Genomic DNA, 21,766 nt, shown 5'->3' on the forward strand with positions numbered 1-21,766 from the left:
TGGAGGCCAGTGTCATAACAAACGAGGTCCCCGAGCTGACCAGAAAAAACTAGACCTTTCATTTTTATGATTCACCTCTTCTCTTCGTCTCAAATATCAAAACCTCCCTACATCTGTACTACATGATACTGCATGGTGATAGCACTACAAGATATAATTGATAACAAACATACATCAGTAAAGCCAAAATGTACAGATTTGAAATGTTCCTATTATACAGTTTTCTCGAATTACCGTGCTTGAATATGCTATAGAGGTGAGCCAAAACATGTGTCTCACAAAGCTGGTAAGGAGTGTATGGGAACTTTCATACTGGCTCGTTGATGTGAATGCTACATTGTGAGAATCTTGTATGGAGTAAGAGACTGACAAGCAACTTAAGGGATAAGTACAATCACAGGTAGAACTCTGTCATTCGGCAAAGCATCAAATATATTATAACATCATATAACATCAGTTATGTGAAATTCACACTTACCAGTTTTGTCACCTAGTAAATTAAGGCTCCAATTGTTAGGATTTTATTAAGATACTATAGAAGATATCATCTATCATCTACTCATAATGAATTGGAAAAGTAAAATGTAAAATCTAAAATTATAAACATATTGACTATATGTCCCTATTTGAATTTCAAATATTGAAAAAAATACATTAGGTAAACTCATACTAGGCTGGAGAAGAAGCTTAAACAATGGGGAGAGGGGCAGGACCACCAACCTACCATGAGTGGTTATCTGTGGCCCTCTTGTTCATTTATTTTTTTAATTTTTTTTTTTAGTGTTTATTTATTTTTGAGACAGAGAGAGACAGAGCATGAGCATGAATGGAGGAGGGTCAGAGAGAGAGGGAGACACAGAATTTGAAGCAGGCTCCAGGCTCTGAGCTGTCAGCACAGAGCCCAACACGGGGCTTGAACTCACGGACTGCAAGATCATGACCTGAGCCGAAGTCGGACGCTCAACCAACTGAGCCACCCAGGCGCCCCTCTTGTTCATTTTTTAATGGCTAATGAACTTAACGGGTTTTCTCTCATCTCCACTCCACATTTAATGTGGGCACCTTATACTCTTGAGAAAGATCACAGGTTATGAATGTATATGTCCTTAGAGGCCCAACAAGTAACTGGAATGTGTGTTGTAGTCTAACGGGTAAGCACTCAAATTCAGCCTAAATGAATCCCATTGACCTGCTGAATTAATTTTCCAGACTGATTTTCCAGTCCTGTTCTCACTTTTAGCTCTGATATTTTTAAGTCTGTCAGCTAATAATTACTCTGTTCCAAATATGATAGAACTGTAAAAAGGAGCTAAAATACTCAGATTTTATGGAATAAATGACAACTACTCAACTTCTGGAGTTAATTATGTTCTGTGATGGATGGGGAGACTGGGAAGAGGCTTGGTTAACTTTATGAGTTTGAGAACATCTTCTCTGAGTGATCTTTTGAAGAGTGCAGGAAAATAAAAATCAGTGGAGGGAAAGCAGGGTGAAAATATAAATAAGCATTAAATATAAAACTCATCCTTCTCACTGGCAGTGCTTGGTGCTGGAGAAAATGCCCTGACCCAGGGAGATACTGAGCAGAATCCTTCCTTTGCCTTCTCCCCCATCCTTTTTCTAGGCTCACAGAAAGTAAGCAGTGCTTCATTTTCCCAATTTCTGATATTAGACTATTGATAATTGCCTTTACTTGCAACCCTGGTTTGAGCAATAAGGGAAGGCACCGTATACACTTTTTTTCTACAACATTTACTAATCTCTGGAAGATTATGTTAGGTTTCATTGAGCAACTCTGATAATACAACTATTGCTAATCTTGCATCACTAAAGTCTGCTTTGATTTTTGCATCATAACGTCTGCTGTTATTTTTTTTTCTAATTAGAAAATGGACTATGCATACTTGTACTTTATGATGGCTCTTCATTTCAAGTGAATTAGACAATGTACCAACTACCTTGAGAAGCTGCTGCTTCTGTCCAGTTCTTCACATCCTCCATTAGATATTCTGAAGTAATATTTTTAACAAATGTGTTTTTCTCATTTATCTAGGATTGTGTGTTGTTTAGTGGAAACTATCCTTCTTCGACCTAAATTACTTAAGCATATAGTTTTAAATTTGATACTAAAGATCTGTCTCTGAGAGTTCTAGCTTTGTCTTCAGCCGGTTAATTTAACTTTTCCCATAAGGAGTTCCAGATGCATAAGGCACTTAAGAATACTGTGTGTAACGTCATATGTACCACTGTATTAGGTCTGTGCCAAAATCAAGGTCAAAGAGGTAAACTGCAGTTCATTTGAAATGGCAATGAGTCAGATACTGGATGCTCTTAAGTGTGGTGTCAACCTTTATATTGGTGCCCGAAGAAGACTTAAAGGTCTTTTGTGACATTTTTTATCTTCTGCAAGGCCAATTAATCGCCAGACTAATAAATAGTATGGATTAATAGATTAATACATTAGGAGTAAGAATATTTTGTTAAATCCCAACTGGTTAAATGAAGGGCTTGTCATACCTATATGTACTCAAGTAGCAAAAATAATAATAAAAAAATTATTTCAAAAGCCTTACGTATAAAGGATGAAAGCATTTTTTAAAGTTAATAACTTTTGCATTGAATTCTTTAGTTGAATAGAATTTTTTGGAGCAGAATAAAATTATTAGATGAACAAGAAATAAAATCATCACACTGTGGAGGTGCCTAAAAAAAGATTATGATATTGTTCCAAAGGGATGTGGCTGCCAGAATGTTGTCAATATAAATACAGAAAAATTAAAATAAACATCCTCAAGGAGTCTTATCTCACAGTAATTGGAAAGATCATTCAAACTTGTCATTTCATAATAATTGTGCTAAGTGAAATTAAGCTAACTCTTCAGATTTTTTAATTGCAAACACAATTTTTCTCCCATAAAAATATTGATACTACAGCAATATAAGCCTTAGTTAGCAAGTAATTTCTACGCCATATAATAATAAATACCAAAAGAAAAATTTTAACATTAAGATTTGACTTCTTAAACAAATATTTTTTTCCCTTTAAAGTCATTTCATCTTTATCAAAACATCCAATTAAGTTTCATAGGATCTGTTTTAAGACATTTTAGAACTTTCAGCTAAAGTGAACCCCAAAGCAAGATTTATCTGTTATTCTTCATCTGGTGTTATATGTTATCAGACTTGTTTTCATTGGAAATGCTTGAGTTTTTGTTTAAAAGAAAGATATACAAGTTCAGAATGGGTCTGACTACTCTGTCATTTATATGAGGAAGTCTTTTCATTGTGTTAGGAAAGATTTCACATTTTAGGATGTTTAAGAGTTTGTGGTTGCCTTCCTTTTACTTTCTGGGTTAAAGCCTAATCTAAATGTATTACCAGGACTTCTAATAGTCCAGGTCATATATCTTAGAGGGATGTGGTCCTCCCCTGCACCCCTAAGCTCTTATCTCCTTTCGAGAGGAGAATAAGTCGAAAGACTGAATGTTTGGAAACGTTTTATCCCATAAACCTGTTTATTAGAATAAAAAATGGTTGGAAATGTGTTTGGTGTCCATAACCTTTACTAGCCATGCTGGGAATTTATAATTCTTGGCCGTCTTTTTCTGTTTATTTAAAAATTCTTTATTTGGCTAGTTCAATAGCCCTTGTGAAGTCATTATTTCTTTTCAATTTTTTTTTTTTAAATTGCTTTATAGGGATATCTTTGACACGTAAAAACTACATATATTTAAGGTATACAACTTACTGTTTCAATGTATTTATATATTGTGGAAGGATCACTAACATGAAGCTAAATAATTTATCCAACACACCTATATAGTTACATATTGTGTATATGTACATAGTTACATAGTGCATATGTGTTGAGAAGATTTAAGAGATACCCTGTTTCAACTTTCAAGCATACAATACAGTATTGTTAACTATCATCACCATACTGTACATTAGATTTCCCAAAGTGATTCATCTTGCATAACAGAAACTTTGTACCCTTTAACTAACATCTCCTCATTTTCCCTTCTCTCCTGCTCCTGGCAAAACACCATTATACTTACTCTCTGCTTTTATGACTTTAACTATTTTAGATTCCACTTATAAGTGAGATCATTCAGTGTTTGTCTTTTTTTGTCTGGCTTATTTCACTTAGCATAATGTCCACCAGATTCTTCCATGATGTCACAAATGGCAGGACTTCCTTCTTGTTAAGACTAAATAATATTCCATTGTATGTATATACCACATTTTCTTCACCCATCCCTCTGTCAGTGGCATTTAGATGGTTCCCATGTCTTCACTATTATGAATAATGCTGCAGTGAAAATGGGTGCAGATATCTTTTCAAATTCCAGATTTCATATCCTTTGGATATATATACTCAGAAGTGATATTGCTAGATCATATAGTAGTTATATTTTTAATTTTTTGAGGAACCTCCATACTGTTATATAATAGTTTTACCATTTTCTGTTCCTACCAACAGTGTACAAAGGTTCCCTTTTCTTTATGTCCTTGCCAACATTTGTTACTTTTGTCTTTTTGATAATAGCCATTCTAACAGGTATGAGCAGATATCTCATTATGGTTTTGATTTTCACTTCCCTGATGATTGGTGATGTTGGGCACCTTTTCGTGTACCTGTTGGCCATTTCTGTTTCTTCTTTTAAGAAATGTCAATTCAGGTTTGTTGCCCATTTTTTGATTGGATTATTTGTTTTTTCACAATTGTGTTGTAAGAGTCTCTAATATATTTTAGATATTAACCCTTTATCAGATATATGGTTTGCAAGTAACTTCTCCAATCAAAGGCAATGAATAGATTGCCTTTTAACTTTGTTGATCGTTTCCTTTGGTGTACAGAAGCTTTTTAGTTTCATCTAGTCCCACTTACCTATTTTTGCTTTTGTTACAGGCAGTTTTGGTGTCATGACCAAAAATCATTGCCAACACCAATGTCAAAAGTTTTTTCCCTCTTTTCTTTTAGAAATTTTATCGTTCCAGGTCTTATAGTTAAGTCTTTCATCCATTTTGAGTTAGTTTTTTTTTTTTTAATTCACTGTGAGAATAAGGGTCCAATTTTATTCTTGTGCATGTAGAGAACCAGTTTTCCTAATGCCATTTATTGAAGAGAGTATCTTTTCACTATCATTGTGAGTTCACCATTGTGGCACTCTTGTCAAAGATTGGTTGACTATATATGTGTGGGTATATTTCTGAGCTCCTTGTTTTGTTCTGTTGGTCTAAGTGTCTGTTTTTATGCAGTACTATAATGGTTTGATTACTATAACTTTGCAGTATAGTTTGAAATCAGGAAGTGTGATGCCTCTAGCTTTTTTCTTCTGCCTCAGGATTTCATTGGCCATTTGGGATCTTTTGAAGTTCCACATAAATTTTAGGATTGTTTCTCTATTTATGTAAAGAATGCCATTGGGATTTTGATATGGAGTGTGTTGAATCTGTAGACCACTTTGGGTACTATGGACATTTTAACAATATTAATTCTTCCAATCTGTGAGCAAGGGTTATCTTTCCATTTATCTGTGTCTTCTTTAATTTCCTTCATCATTGTTTTATAGTTTTCAGGGTATAAGTCTTTCACCTAACTGGTTAAGTTTATTCCTAAGCATTTTATTATTTTTGATGCAGTTGTAAGTGGGATTTACTTAATTTCATTTTCAGATGGTTTGTTTTTAATGTGTAGAAAAGCCACCAATTTTTATATGTTGATTTTGTATCCTGAAACTTTGCTGAATTCATTTATTAGTTCTAACAGTTTGTTGTTGTTGAATCTTTAAATTTTTCTACATATATGATCATGTCATCTGCAAAGATGATCTTATTCTTTTCCAATTTAATTTGGATGCCTTTTATTTCTTGTCTAATTGCTTCGACTAGAACTTTTGGTACTGTGTTAAATAGAAGTAGTGAGAATGAGTATTCTTGCTTACATTGGATCTTAGAGGAAAATTTTTCAGTTTTTCCCCATTGATTATGATGTTAGCTGTGGTTATTCAAATATGACCTTCATTGCGTTGAGGTAAGTTCTTTTTATACCTATTTTTAATGGTGTTTTTTAAATCATGAACAGATATTGAATTTTTTTACACTCCTTTTCCTGCATCTGTTGAGCTTATCATGTGGTTTTTATCTTTCATTCTGTCAATGTGATATATGACTTTGATTGATTTGCATATGCTGTACCACTCTTACACCTCACAGATAAGTCCTACTTGGTCATAGGTACAGTGCTTTTCATGTGCTATTGAATCCAATTGGGTAGAATTGTATTGATGATTTTTGCAACCATGTTCATTAGGGATATTGGCCTATGGTTTTCTTTTCTTACAGTTTATTTGTTTGTCTGGCTGTGGTTTCAGAGCAATATTGGCCTTATAAGATTCATTTGGAGGTGTTCTCTCTCCTACTTTTTGGAAGACTTTAAGAAGGATTGGTATTACTATTTTTTAAATGTTTAGTAAAATTCACCAGTGAAACCGTTAGGTCCTGGCTTTTCTTTCTTGGGAGGTATTTGATTATCGATTCAATTTTCTTATTTGTTACTGGTCTGAACTAGAAAAAGAACAAAACAAGCCCGCAGTTATCCTGAAAAAAAGAAGATAATAAAGATTAGAAAAAAAATGGATCAAATAGAGGTTAGGAAAACAATAGAAAAAATTCAACTAAACTAAGAGTTGTTTTTTTTTTTTTTTTTGAAAAGATAAGATCAACAAATGCTTGGCTAGACTAAGAAAAAAAGAGAAAAGATGAAAATAAAACCAGAAATAAACAAGAAGACATTATAATAAATGCCTCAGAAATCAAAAAGACCATAAGGAACTATTATGAACAATTATACCAATGAATTGGGTAACCTAGAAGAAATGAGTAAATTCTAAGAAACATATAACCTTCTAAGGGTGAATCTCCTCAATTTTCATTCATTCATTAAATAAATATACACTGAATATCTGTCATGTATCAGGCAAGTTGCTAGGTATAACTAAGGATAAAAGACCCAGGAGTCAAGCATCTGCTTTGGGGGATTTAACAAATTATTAAGTTTTTGCTGATTATACTGAATTTCTACTGATTGTAGTTATATAATATTTTAAGAAGAGAATTTCCTCCCAGTTATGTAAATAGGTAATATATATGTAGCAATAGTTCTTAATCTTAGCTGTACTTTAGAATCACCTATATATATATATATATATATATATATATATATATATACATCCCACTGAAAGCCAATTAAATACAAATCTCTAGAGCTGGAACTCTGATATCAATACATCTTTCAAAAGCTCTCCAAATGATTTTAATGTATAACCAGTGTTAAAACTGCTGCTGTATTCACTGTTGACAATAGCCAAAGTATGGGAGGAGCCCAAATGTCCATTGACGAATGAATGGATAAAGAAGATGTGGTACAATGGAATATTATTAGGCAATCAAAAAGAATGAAATCTTGCCATTTGCAAGTACATGGATGGAACTAGAGGGTATTATGCTCAGCGAAGTTAGTCAGAGGAAGACAAATATGTGACTTCACCCATATGATAAAGGGAAGATACAAAATAGATGAACATAAGGGAAGGGAAGCAAAAATAATATAAAAACAGGGAGGGGACAAAACATAAGAGCCTCTTAAATATAGAGAACGAACTGAAGGTTACTGGAGGGGTTGTGGGAGGGGGGATGGGCTAAATGGGTAAGAAGCATTAAGGAAGACCCTTTTTGGGATGAGCCCTGGGTGTTATACATAGGGAATATGTCACTGGAATCTACTCCTGAAATCATTATTGCACTATATCCTAACTAACTTGGATGTAAATTTAAAAATAAATTTAAAAAACCCTGCTGCTCTATTAAAGGAGATGATAGTGGAATGATTCAGCTCCCTGGGATTTTTTGGAAGTTAGGGTAATGAATAAAAGAAGGAATTTTCTGGTAAAAGAGATTTGTTTATGTTTAAATTCCTCACTCAGGTTTCTGTGAAATGACCCAATCTACAGCATTGGAGAAAAGCCCTGGGCACCAGCATGTCAGGATGTAAAAGTGGTGATTGTCCCCATACTACTGTGAGCTAAAGGAATAACTTTTCTGAGTGGTTATACAGTTGTCAGTATAGCTAAGGTCAGCCTTGCCCAGATTGACAAATGGACTAAGTGATTTCTGAAGTTTTCTTCCATTCCATTATTAAGCTTACAAGTATGACCCTTTAAAATGCCTCCAGGTTGTTAGTGAATGACTAAGTTAATGCCCCGAGCCTGGGATATTTTATGCAAATTCTCTAGGATCCACCTGCCTTCAAATTCATTAAATTTCTTATCCGTTGAGTGGAGTTTATCTTTCTACCTTCAATTCCACATTTATCATTATGCGGAAAGAAAGGCTTCCTAATAGTACTTGAGGTCTTTAATTTTTCTTATATTTTCTTAAATTTCTTATCCATTGAGCGGAGTTTAACTTTCTACCTTCAATTCCGCATTTATCATTATGTGGAAAGAAATGCTTCCTAATAGTACTTGAGGTCTTTTATTTCTCTGTTTGGGTCCAATTTGTGCAACAGAAAAGAGGAGTTTATCTAACCCTAACTGTTTTTGCTTACTTTCAACCACTGGGGGAGAGGGAGGTGGTGGGAAGGAAGGAGGAAGGAGGGAATGATAAAGGAGAAGAGAAAGAGATTAAGAGAAATTAAAGGGACACCAGATATTAACAGCTAAAGACAAGGGATACCAGAATTACATACATTGGGGGAAGGATGCTTTACCTGGAGACAGAAAGAATAAGTATAGAATGCTAAGTAACATCATAGTCATGTGTGACCATCAGCTGAAACCCATAACTACATATGTCAACCTTAAATAGCTGCATAACCAATCCCTACCTCTGGGTTTTGGGGTAGGACTCACAGGTCAAGATTGGGATCTTTTCCTAGTGAGAGAGTCACATGTTTGGGAGCCTGGCTCTCATAACAGTGCGTTTCACTGTCTCTGAGTCTTTAACCTATTTTGTGGACTATCCCTTTTATTTATTTATTTTTTTATCAAACTACTAATTTTGAATCTTGGTCCCATTATTTTCTAGCCAGGTGACACTGCACTGGGTTTTTAGTTTTTCTGGGATTCAATTTGTCGCATCTATGATGTCAAGTGGGCAGTTCCTGGAACAGAATAGGTGTTCAATAAATATTTATATTCAGTGAATGTCTAAGGTGCCCTTCAACTCTAAAATTGAATGTGTGACCCTGAGACAGAGAGCTTTTCTCCTCCACATGTGCAGTCAAAACCCATTTTGCTGCCAGATAGGAAGAGGAACAAAAGCTGCTCTTAATATGAATGGTTTTAAAGAAAAATGTTGTTATTCTCCAGGCCCCCATCTTACAACGGACATCTGGGTGATATGGGCGGATTGAAGAACTTTTGTCTCTAGCCAAAATAATTCATAAATTCCCAGCTCCAGGGTTGTATCGGGTGAGGTTGTGAGAGTCCTAGAGTTTCATAATATACATTTTCCTCATGGGGAAGATGGAAAAGTTGGACTTGATGTTGCTAAAACACATTTGTTTTTATTCTCATTCTTTGCCTCTTTTGGCTACTGAGCAAATGTAAGATCATTTGCAAACCTTATGGCATGTGTGTATGTATAATAAAGTGCATGTCCTTCCTGCTAGCGGATCTCAAGCCAAGGGCAGCAATCCCCCTGCCCCACACCCCAGCATATTTCAGAGGGAGCAAATGCATCGCAGTGACAAATACAACTTAGAATAAATATGTGGAAATAAACATGTCTGTAAAAAAAAATGCAGTTTCTTTCCTCTGGTAGCTATTTCACTTCCTTTTATGCTTTTCACCTTCACTTTATTATAGAAAGATTTTAATCAGGTTTTAGGGTTCACAACTTAGAGCAAATATTAAACCAAAAGTTCTTCATGGCCTGAAATTATCCTGATAGCATTTCCTTCTGTTCTACGCCTTCTCTTTAACCTTGACCCACCCATCCTTCCTTCGCTCCTGTCTTCCCTCCCTCCTTCCTTCCTTCTTTTCTCTTCTCAAGAAATGCTTATGGAGTACTAACCATAAACGAGGCACTTCACGAGGCACTGGGGCTCAGAGATCAAAACATAGACTGCAGGGGAGAAAAGCAAATAAAAGAAACCAAAAATAGGTTTTTTTTAAAGTGAAAACAGTCCTGGCCAGCTACAGGACTGTCCTGATCCTTTAAAATACTGACCACATTGTTGTCTCTCTGCCTCTTGTTCTAATGAGCTTCTTACCTTCAATGTTCCTCCACACCCATGCCCAGCTAGTAAAATTCATCACACACTCAGCAGTGGTCTTCAGCCTCATTTTGATATACTTATAAGTCATTTCTCTTCACACCACTTTGAATTACCTTTACACAGACTGGCATGTGTTATGGTTTCTTGTATGGCACTGTATCCCCAATACTATCATCTATGAGCACAGGTTCTATCTTTCTTGTTTTATATTTTACTGCCATGCACATAGTAGGTGCTCAGTTCAGTGTTGGATGAATTCGCTGAATAGAATATTTGGGCCAGGAACCTACTGTAGGACTGTTTCTTGAGTAACCCTTTCTCCCATCACATTCTTGGGATACTTATGGCCCATATGGGACATTCTACCTAAGATATTGCCTTTAAGTACTTTCTTCTCACCAGCTTGTCCCTTTGTCCAGTTCCTTTTGTATTTAGTATCCAGACCATGCCCATTAGTAGTTGACTATGCATTATGCTGTTGTGTGTTTTACGTGGATGGATGTAGATTGTTTTCCAACTAAATTATAACTTTGAAAGGATCAAAAAAGGCCATCATTTTTCTATCTTTCACAGTTCCTTGCATAGTACTGGTTCAGACTGGATGCTCAATAAATGTGTTAAGTGACTATAAATCTGAAAGCATTATACAAAAGCTTGCTAACCAGAAATCCTGCACGGGGGCTCATTTTCACTGTGAGACTGCTTATTGTACAGTTTCCTCATTAGATTTTCTGAACAGTATGCTTGGAGCAGTTTCTGGCTTTATTAGAAGTTGAGCATGATCATTATGGTTTATATTGTCATTGTTCTTGCTTTTTTCTTTGTTGATTGCATGAGCATACTCCTCATTTTCATAACCTCAGCCCATATTTGTGAGAACTCAATGCTTTGTTGTAACATGTCAGTCTTTGAAGAACAGACAGAGATATGTAAAATCATACTTGTTTGGGGAAAAAAATTGGCAGTGATTTTTCTGGTTGTAATTTAGAACATACCAAACACTCATAATAGCAAATAAACCGATTTGACACTCACAAGACAAACTCCCAAATTCAGTCTATAATATCCTCATGTGGGTCTACATTTTAATTTAACAGCTCTGTAGCTGCTTAGCCGCTGCTAGAGAATCTGTAACAGAGAAGACTTCCTTAGTTCCCTATGGTAGAGAGAAGATCAAACAACCAGAGGGCATGTCTTCTCAGAACGTTTTCCCCAAACCTACATCATTTCCATTCATAGTGAATTTGTTCTCTACATGAAGTTTTAGTAACCCTCTCTGTATACACAAACCAGGGTCTCCAAGCTGGCACAGCATTCAGAATGTTTTTATAATGAGAGATTAGTATAGAGAAGAAGTGTTGAATTATAAAACTAAGGTTACAAAAATATGTTACCTATGCCAAAGAAACACTTTTAAGCCAAGGCGTCGATTTATGGCACTGTTTTAAAATTTGGGCCTCCGCTACCCCCTAGTCTGTTTAAAATTGCTTTGAAAATTCAGGTTTTAGGCCAACTGTTCTTTTGGCTCCTTTGGCCGCATTAGAGCCTCTGGCAGATTGAGAAGAACTAGTGTGACACCAGGGCTGTGTCTGTTCCCAGCCAGCTCACCTACTGATGGATGATGCTTGGCAGCATGCCTCCTTGTTGTTTGTTGTATTATTACGACAGAAAGCATTTTCAAAAGCTACATTTATCAAGTTGTCATAATAGTTTGGCTTGTATATCTATCTACTCAGAAAAAAAAATAAATCTCTCTCTTAGCACTAATCTGTTGGAGCCACATGATGCATCACGTGCAGAAGAGGCAGTGCAAAATGAAAAGGCCATTCTGCATGAGATTCAGGGACCTTTCAACTAAATGATTAAAGGAAGAGGTATTTTTTTATGTATGCATTTGAAAGTCCCAGAGCACCAAAGACCTGTCCCCGCCTTGTTTCAAGGGTACTTTTCCATGGGTGGTTGTGTTTGTTGCAGATGCCTTATTCCTAGAATTTTGGAGGGAAAACACTGAAATTTGCCACAAAGAAGGTCAAAGACACTCTTAATGTTTAAGATGGATTTTTCATTGGCAGGTATCACCAGATTAAACATCACTTGTTGTGGAGAACCTTATAAGCAAGATAGGTGGTTGTCTGGGAGCTCAAGACTGTTTGAAGCTGGGATTCAGAATCTTTATCCAGAGAAAAAATATACTCAGAAAATGTTTGTTTAAAATACTTCAAACCTATTAATGTTAATAAAGCATTCACTAGGTATGCATACTAGAACATCTTCAATTATTCCGAAATATAGTATATAATGAATATACAATATAAACATGGTTATCTGTAGATATGTTTTTTTTTTCAACGTTTATTTATTTTTGGGACAGAGAGAGACAGAGCATGAACAGGCGAGGGGCAGAGAGAGAGGGAGACACAGAATCGGAAACAGGCTCCAGGCTCTGAGCCATCAGCCCAGAGCCCGACGCGGGGCTCGAACTCACAGACCGCGAGATCGTGACCTGGCTGAAGTCGGACGCTTAACCGACTGCGCCACCCAGGCGCCCCTGTAGATATGTTTTTATTGAGATATATCGACATAGAACATCATACAAATTAAAGGTATACAATATATTGATTTGTTGTTTTTTCCTAATTTTTCCCACCCCTTCCCTTTGTTAATCATCAGCTCATTCTCTATATTTATATGTCTGATTCTACTTTTTGTTTGTTCATTCCATTGTTTAGCTTTTTAGATTCCACATGTAAGTGAAATCATATGGTATTTGCCCTTCTCAGTCTGACTTATTTCTCATAACATAATACCTTCTAGGTCCATCCACGTTCCAGATGGCAAGATCTCATCCTTTGTTATGACTGTGTAATATTCTATCGTGTGTGTGTGTGTGTGTGTGTGTGTGTGTGTGTATCACATCTTCTTTATCCATTCACCTATCATTGGACACTTAGGCTGCTTCTGTATCTTGGTTATTATCAATAATGCTGCAATAAACATAGGGAGACATGTCTTTTTGATATAGTGTTTTCATTTTCTTTGGGTAAATACCTAGTAGTGGAATTACTGGATCATTTAGTAGTTCTATTTTTTAGTATTTTGAGGAAACTTCCTACTGTTTTTTACAGTGGCTGTACCAATTTACATTTCCCACTAACAGTGTACAAGCGTCCTTTTTTCTCCACATTCTCACCAATACTTGTTATTTTTTGTCTTTTTTTATTTTAGTTATTATGATGGTTGTGAGGTGATATCTCACCGTGGTTTTGATTTGCATTTCCCTGAAAATCTTTTCATGTATCTCTTCTGTTGGCCATTTATATGTCTTCTTTGGAAAATGTCTATTCAGGTACTCTGCCCATGTTTTACTCAGATTTTGGGGGGGGTTTCTTTCTTCCTTTGTTTGTTTGTTTGTTTGTTTGCTTTCTTGCTTTCTTGCTTTTGGTGTTTAGTTGTATAAATTCATCATATATTTTTGATATTACCTCTTTATCAGATATATCATAAAAATTTTAAGGAATAAAACAAATTGATTGATTTGATGCATCTATACATTGCAATATGATACCACTTTCTGTTAGCTTACACCTCTAACATGTGCCCTAGTTATCATTTCTTTCCTGTGGTGGGAACAATTAAGATCTCTCTTAGAAACTTTGAAGTTTATGATACAGTGTTTTTGTCTATAATTGCTATACTGTGTATAGCAATTTTGTCTATAACTGCTATACTGTGTATTAGATTTCCAGGACTTATTTATCGACTAATTACAAGTTTGTACACTTAAATAACATCTCCCCAATTCCTCCACCCCCAAGTCTCTGATAACTACCATTCTACTTTGTTTTTATGTAGATATTTTTTAAAGTTTATTTATTTATTTTGAGAGAGAGAGAGAGAGAGAGAGAGAGAGACAGAGAGAGATATGGGAGAGGGGACAGAGAGAGAGGGAAAGAGAGAATCCCAAACAAGCTCCATGCTGTCAATGCAAAGCCCAATGAGTGGTCTCAAACTCACAAACCGTGAGATCATGACCTGAGCTGAAATCAAGAGTCCGACACTTAACCGACTGAGCCACCAGGCACCCCTGTAGGTATTTTTTGAAGAAGGTGCTGAACTGACTCCTCTTGCTAGGACCAAGCACCTACAAATAAAGTTTCCACATCAACAAGGCTCATTTTTATTGTCATGAAAAACACTCTAAATAAGAATTAAATAATAATTATATAAACATGGAATAAAATGCATAGAATTATAGAATTGCTTTTTTTTTAATGTTTATTTATTTTTGAGACAGAGAGAGAGAGAGCATGAACAGGGGAGGGTCAGAGAAAGAGGGAGACACAGAATCTGAAACAGGCCCCAGGCTCTGAGCTATCAGCACAGAACCTGACACGAGGCTCAAACCCACGGACCGTGAGATCATGACCTGAGCCAAAGTCAGACGCTTAACCGACTGAGCCACCCAGGCACCCCTAGAATTGCTTTTTTAAGCAAAAGAGTGTAACAGAGCTAAAGGAAAGACAACGTGGAACTTAGGAAGCCCACTATGGTGGCCAGTCCTCTAATTTTCTCCCCCATGCCAGGCAAGATCCCCACCAACCACCGATGATGCACAGACTCCAGTTCTAGATCGTAGGTTTTTAGCATCCATTTTGACCCATGGATGAGGACAGTGAGCATCTGAGGACAGCAGGGTCCAGAGGTTCACGTAACTTCCTTTTTAATGGCAAGTTGATTGGTATCAAGTGTTGTTTCCTGAAAGAACCTCTTACACTAATGTGTCTGTGGAAAATGAAAAGCAGCCCAACAGTGCATTTATACTTGGTCCTCTTAAGTGTTCTCAGAATTTGTTATTCCTCTTGAGGTCTTTGTAAAAAGTCCCTGAAATGTAGAAGTGCTTTCACTGGCTTCTTGGGGACATCCTTCCGCAAGATAGCTCCAGTGAATACTGAAATGCTCAAATTGAAGCAAGAGAGGAAAACCATGCACCAATAGTACATGACGTCATGTTTTCAGCTGTAAATCTGCTTGTCTTGTCTAATCTATACTCACTTTAGGATCCAAAATCTAAAGGACCCAGAGTCTTTCTGTCAGCTTGAATTGTTGATATGGTTTATACCTGTTCTCTTGTGAAGAGCTCATGGTTTCCTTTTGAATAATTAAAAAAGAGAGAGAGACATAAGGAGATGAATGCTCATATTTTAAAATTCTTTGCCCATGAGTCCGTATTTGAAAGACAAGAGGTATTCCAAGAAATGCAGTAACCTGTTTTTACTGAACAGCACTGTGCTTTTTCAAAATCAAAGGCAAAGCTTCCTGAGTGGTTGTCCTTAAGAACTATGGAGTCTTAAATACACAGTTACCACATTTTCCCAAAACTTGTTCACCGACACCGGGAATGAGTCTCGTTATGCCTCCAGAAGAATCTGTTTGCCTAGGGAGGAAAATGAGGAGAACCTTGAGGTAAAAATTGATGTTTTGCCCAATTTTTTAATTCTTTTTTTCAACGTTTTTTTTTTTTTTTTGTTTTTTGTTTTTATTTTTGGGACAGAGAGAGACACAGCATGAACGGGGGAGGGGCAGAGAGAGAGGGAGACACAGAATCAGAAACAGGCTCCAGGCTCCGAGCCATCAGCCCAGAGCCTGACGCGGGGCTCAAACTCACGGACCGCGAGATCGTGACCTGGCTGAAGTCGGACGCTTAACCGACTGCGCCACCCAGGCGCCCCCAATTTTTTAATTCTTAATGAGAGATAAGTTGAATATGCCTCCCTCTTTTAAGGACTTAAATTATATAAGTGGGAGGGTGGGGAAGTGGGGAACCAACAAATTGCTAACGCCTGGAAAGAGAACTTTTAATTTTCCATGGTAATTCATTTCTTCTATGGTTGTTAAATTATGGCAATTGAAACTAAGATATTATCAGGGTTTTAAGAACTGGAAGAGTTTGGATGGCTTGTTATGTGTTAATGAGAAACCAAAAAAGTGTGCCTTAAGCTTACACTAATCTCATTATAAGTGAGTTAAAATCTGAATAATTCACAAACACTAGCTTGTGATTGAGGTGATTACCATTTTTTACAGAAGGAATTAAGTCAAAATTAATAAATGAGTAACTAGGAGTGAAGTGCTTAAATGAATAAATAAGGAATTGTGTGTACAAATTCAGTTTGGAATATATTTGAATATTTATATTTTGTTCCTTCATATTTGAACCAGTTCTGAGTCCTTAATTGGTACCGTCCTTAGCTCACTAAACACAGTCCTGAAAACATTCTATTGTTTGCAATGAGAAAATGCATTTACTTAAAAATCTCTGTTATCAGTGGCCTATAACTTGCTTTGGAACCCATTTTGGATTGAAATTTCTGTTTGTTTTCATTCCCAGGGGTGAATTTTATTTTGTTTAAATGTGAAAGAAACCATTTGGCTGTTTTATACCAATGAACTGTTAAGAAAGGAAGAAAATATTCTTTACTGCATAATGCTCAAATGAGGCTTTTGTGCCCAGATAAATGCTTCGGATGAAGAAATTCATACTTGGCACAAATTAAATCCTTATGGTGGAATAGTCACTTCGTTAACTTAAATAAAATTTATATGCAGGTATAATAAATTTGAACTTTTAAAAAGTGTAAGCTTCTCTGCATTGAAGTTCTTTCATGTTACATTTTATAGAGGAGTGTGGTTTTCTTGGAGATGTTCCCGATATACGATGTGAGTCTAGGTATCCTTTACTTACTAGAAGTGAATTTACCAGAACTGAAGAGTAGCTCATAAATTGATATGGTAACAATAAGGTGCATTTAACCCCCAGACCAACACTATGCTTGGTTTCTCACATTTAATCTAGTATTAATATTTTACACATCTTAAGCATATCTTGTTCCTTTTTTTTTTTTTTTAATTGTCTTAGACAAATCTGAGTTCCAATCCCTGGCTCTTTCTTTCCTGTGGATATTTCATTAAGCCTCCTAATCTCTATTAGCCTCAATCTTCTCATCTATTAAATGGGAGTAATAAAACCTTTCAGAGTTGTTGGAAGCTTATTGATAATGTACACAGAATATGTAATCCTGGACCAAATACCTATAGAAGGCACTCAGTATATCATGGAGGCTAGAATTACATTTGTTACCCACAATCTGATAATGACTTTCAATAATGAGGACATTTCCAAAATCCAGCATTACCACTTTAATGTCATATTTCAGTTGATTAAATGAAATAAGCTTTCAGTAAATAAGTAATACTATTTAGTAGAGGGAAGGCTTAATCCAGGGAAACAAATTATGTGTCAATCAAGACAAGGTGTTTGACAATTATAGGATATTCTTTGGAAATTGCAGCAAATCTTTCTGTGTTGTTTTATTTTTGCTAAATAAGAAGGATTTAAATCAATGTTTCATATTATGTGCTCACATCTATCTTTCAAGGATGCTTTTAAAATGTGTGTTCGTAATTGAAAATATATGGGGAAAGGCTCATTTAAGTTATTGAAGCAGGTATTTTTCTGCCTTTGTTTTGTTTGGTTTGGTTTTTAGCAAATGATATCTCTATAATAATCCTTTGGCATTTGAACAGAGCTTTTGTAAATTATCTCAGTTAGTGATCACAACTTTGTGCCCAACCATTCCAATATACATTTGACAGATGAGAAGGGTAAGACCCTGAGAGGGCAACAGGCTTATGCAAGGAGAAAAACAAGTTTACGACCTACATCCTCAAACTCCTAATTTAGTATTGTTTTCATTATTCCTTCAGGGAGATAAGGTTGGGAAAAGAAAATAAAAAGAGGTGAAAAACATAGAACTTTAAGGTCTTAATGATTAACACCAGAGTTCACTTTTTTAAAGTGAGAAGTCATCATTGTATCTTCTTGTTTTTAAAACATTCAGTGGTTCCTCTTTGTCTATTGCCAAGTTCAAAATTAGAAGGTATTTCTCTCATCTGTGATTCCCCACATAAATCCCAAACTCCAGCAAAACAAAACCATATCTTTTTATACCTCTGTGCCTTTCCTGTGGTTTCCTTTATATATATATATATATATATATATATATATATATATATATATATATATATCCTTAACCCTCTTTCAATATCTATTATGTTTTTATTTCTGTTACACAATTAATTTACCAAATGTTTATATAATGTGCCAGGCACTGTTAGAAGTGCTCCACAAATATTAAGTCAGTTAATCCCCATGATAATTCCAGGAAATAAGTAATATTATCCCATTTTACAGATGATAAAACTGAGATATTTAAACTGCAGAAGAGAATCAAGATTCCAGAATGAGGATTCTGGTTTCAAAGTGGGTACTCTGAACCATTATACCATGTCACATATGCACTTAGAATTTCACAACTGAAAAACTTACCACATTCAACCGAGACCAAGGTCTAAATGGCATGCCACCAAAGGCCTCTGGGTTGTAGAATTCATTACCTTGTAAATGTACCATCAACTGGAACCTACTTATTATCTTTTTAGACTCAGAAATATGGTATTTTTCAGTAATCATAGCAAGAACAGATCCTTCTCTTGGAGGTGGACAATGACTTGGCCCATGAGATTAATGTTTCAAACTAGAATGCTAGTTTATTTATTAACTTACAATGAAAAATAGAACTATCACATGGACCAAAACACCCACGTCAGCATGACAAGCACACTGTGCCTCTCAGCAGTCCTAAGAAACCAGATCACTCTTGGCAAGTTGCTTGGTCAACATGGCATCCTAAGGAGGGGTATCCCTGGGATAAACAGAACGTTCATTGGCATTAGCTAAGTTATCATGATGCATCAGTATTGTGATTGCAACAGCCTTGCCAATGGGACCTGGAGGACATGAAACTCGTAGGTCTTTTGCCTGGGACACTGCTTGGCTGGGCACCGACAACCATATATCTCCGTGATTCTCTTCTTTTCTAGGATTATAATGCCTGGCCAGCCCTTCCTTTCCTTTCCCATGTTCTATTGTTAATGTGTGTTAATATTCTCAGTCTGGTCACAGTCAAGTCTTCAGGCCTGGGACCTTTCTATCTCTTTAAGACAGGCTTAGTGCAATTGTATTTTCAGATGCTATTTTCTTTTTGATGACATCTTCAAGACCTAACACAAATACTATCTAGCTTTTCCTACACTGAATTGTAACTACATGAGTGGTTTTATTAATACCAAAGACAAAGTTATAGCCATTTTTTTTGTATTCCCAGAAGTAAACACATTGTGCAGCACATAACAGGAGCTCAGTGGTTGTTTCCTGAATAAACAAGTAAATGAGGAGGTAGAAAATCATCATGGTTAGGAGTGTAAGCTCTGAGACTGCATGGTCTGGTTTCAAATCTCAGCTCTACGACTTAACACTTGTGTGGTTTTGGCAAGTTACTCAAAGTCCCTGAGCTTCCGTTTTTCATCTTTAAAAAGAGTATAATTGTACCCTGCCTCCAACGGTTCCTGAAAAGATTAAATTAATACATATACCAAACTTAGAAATGTACCTGGAATTTCAAACTGTTAGTTATTAGTATAATAATTCTCTTAGCATTTTGTATTGTATTTTTACTCATTTTGTAAAAAGTATGACTTATGTTGCAAAGGGCAGAGTACCACTTGTCCCTGTTTTAAGTGTCACCATTGAATATTTAATTAAAAATTGTTTTGTCACAGAAATTCAGTAAAATGGAAACTCCCATGTATTGCTAATGGGAGTAAGGAATGGTTCAACTTTTATGGAATGCAATTTAGCAATATTTATCAAAAGTCTTATAAAAGTTCATTCCCTTTACTCCAGTAATTCCCCTTCTAGAAATTTATCTGTCCTACAGCCACGGTCAGAAACTTGGATAAAACTTTTATATAGACATAGTTTATCACACCATCATTTATCAACCCCCTCATTGGAAATTACTTAAATGGCAAGTCATGAAAGAATGGTTATACAAATTACTTTATCTCATTTAACGGAATATTATGTAGCTCTCAAAACTGTATCTTTAAATTATTTCATAGTGTGGGAAAATGCTTCCCAAAAAGCTGAAGTGGGAAAAGAAAACCCAAACCACAAAATGGTATAGGTGACGTAATTTCTTCCACACTGAGAAGAAATCAGTAAGTCAAAATAACAGTGATTATCTTTAGATAAGGCAACTATGGGGGATTTCGTTTTTGTAATCTTTCTTTTCCAAAACCTCTCCAATGAGCGTGTATTTTAGAAGTAAAAATAATTCTTTAAGAACTATAAGTTTTAATGTCCTTAGATGTGTAATTTTAAGACATGTTGAATATTGTCTCATTTTTACCATGTTCCAGATCTAAGTTTTTTCAGTGAAATATCTCTTCAGTCTAATACCAGAGATAATTAAGAAGACAGGATTCATTTTTCAGAAAACCTTGTATTAATATTTATTTGGTTAATAAGCACGAAGTATAAGTACTTATCTTGAAAAATTTTTGAAGGAAAATGAATGCTTACTTTCAGCTCTCATGGAGAAATCAGTTTATATATACAACTTCTTGAGAACTGCTTTGTTTAGTATTGATAGTAATTTCTATAAGAACATTGTTATTCGGAAGAAAAGAAAGAGACTCGTACATTAGTATTAAGAGAAAATTGTTCTCGTGACAAAATAGTTTCAATTTTGAGCCTGTAGTAATGAGTAGTAATGAGTTTTTTTCTTTTTTCTTTTTTTCCTCTTTTTTCTTCTTTTTTTTCTTTTCTTTTCTTTTTTTTTTTTTTCTGTGTGTGTGTGTGACCTAGGAGCTGTGAGGGAAGAAATATCCGATATAGAACATGCAGTAATGTGGTAAGTACTGAGGTTCTGCTTCTGCGATTATGATCATGTATCATTTTAAGAACTGAATAATGCCAAGCAGTTTTATGTATTCTGAACAAGCAATCAATTAGTATTTCAAAGAGTTATTTTTCTCACACTATACTGATGATGCAGCCTTTTAAAATACATACTTTTAATTCTCCTCAATATAAACTTTGAATCGCCTGGCCAGATTATAACTAACTAGGCTGTTTCAAAACAGGGACTCTGTATTTCTTTTCTGCTTTCTGACGTTTCACATCTAAGTGTCTCGAGAACCAATAAGAGGAATGATAAAAGGGAAACCACTGGGGTCCTCATGAAATAAGTATTAGTTAAACGCAGATTTGACAGAGTCATTCATTCATTCATTCATTCATACAACAAAAACTGCTCAATGCCATCCTTGTATGAAGTACTACACTAGTACAAGGAAGAATAACATGTGGTCACTGTCTTAAAACATCTGTGATAAAGGACAAGATGCAGAGAGAGAAGATAGTTGTGCACGTAACCACACTCTAGCACAAAGCATGACAAATGCTGCAAGAAAGGGATAAAGTTCTTTGTGGGTTACAAATGGAGAGACATTTGAAGGGTCTTCAAGGAAAAAGTGATTTGAGATAGGGCTTAGAGAACTAGGAGGGCTGTGACTGGT

At 35.6% G+C, this 21,766-nt stretch overlaps 1 protein-coding gene across 1 annotated transcript in view; it reads left to right on the plus strand.

Moving 5' to 3' along the window:
• Window positions 1–21,766, plus strand: part of ADAMTSL1 (ADAMTS like 1) — a 379,909-nt gene that overhangs the window by 33,972 nt on the left and 324,171 nt on the right. Inside the window, 1 exon segment of the mRNA XM_032595636.1 lies at window positions 21,054–21,099. Within this exon segment, the coding sequence (XP_032451527.1) occupies window positions 21,054–21,099 (46 nt within the window).

Source organism: Lynx canadensis, chromosome D4 (assembly GCF_007474595.2).
Source record: "Lynx canadensis isolate LIC74 chromosome D4, mLynCan4.pri.v2, whole genome shotgun sequence".
NCBI classification, from domain to species: domain Eukaryota; kingdom Metazoa; phylum Chordata; class Mammalia; order Carnivora; family Felidae; genus Lynx; species Lynx canadensis.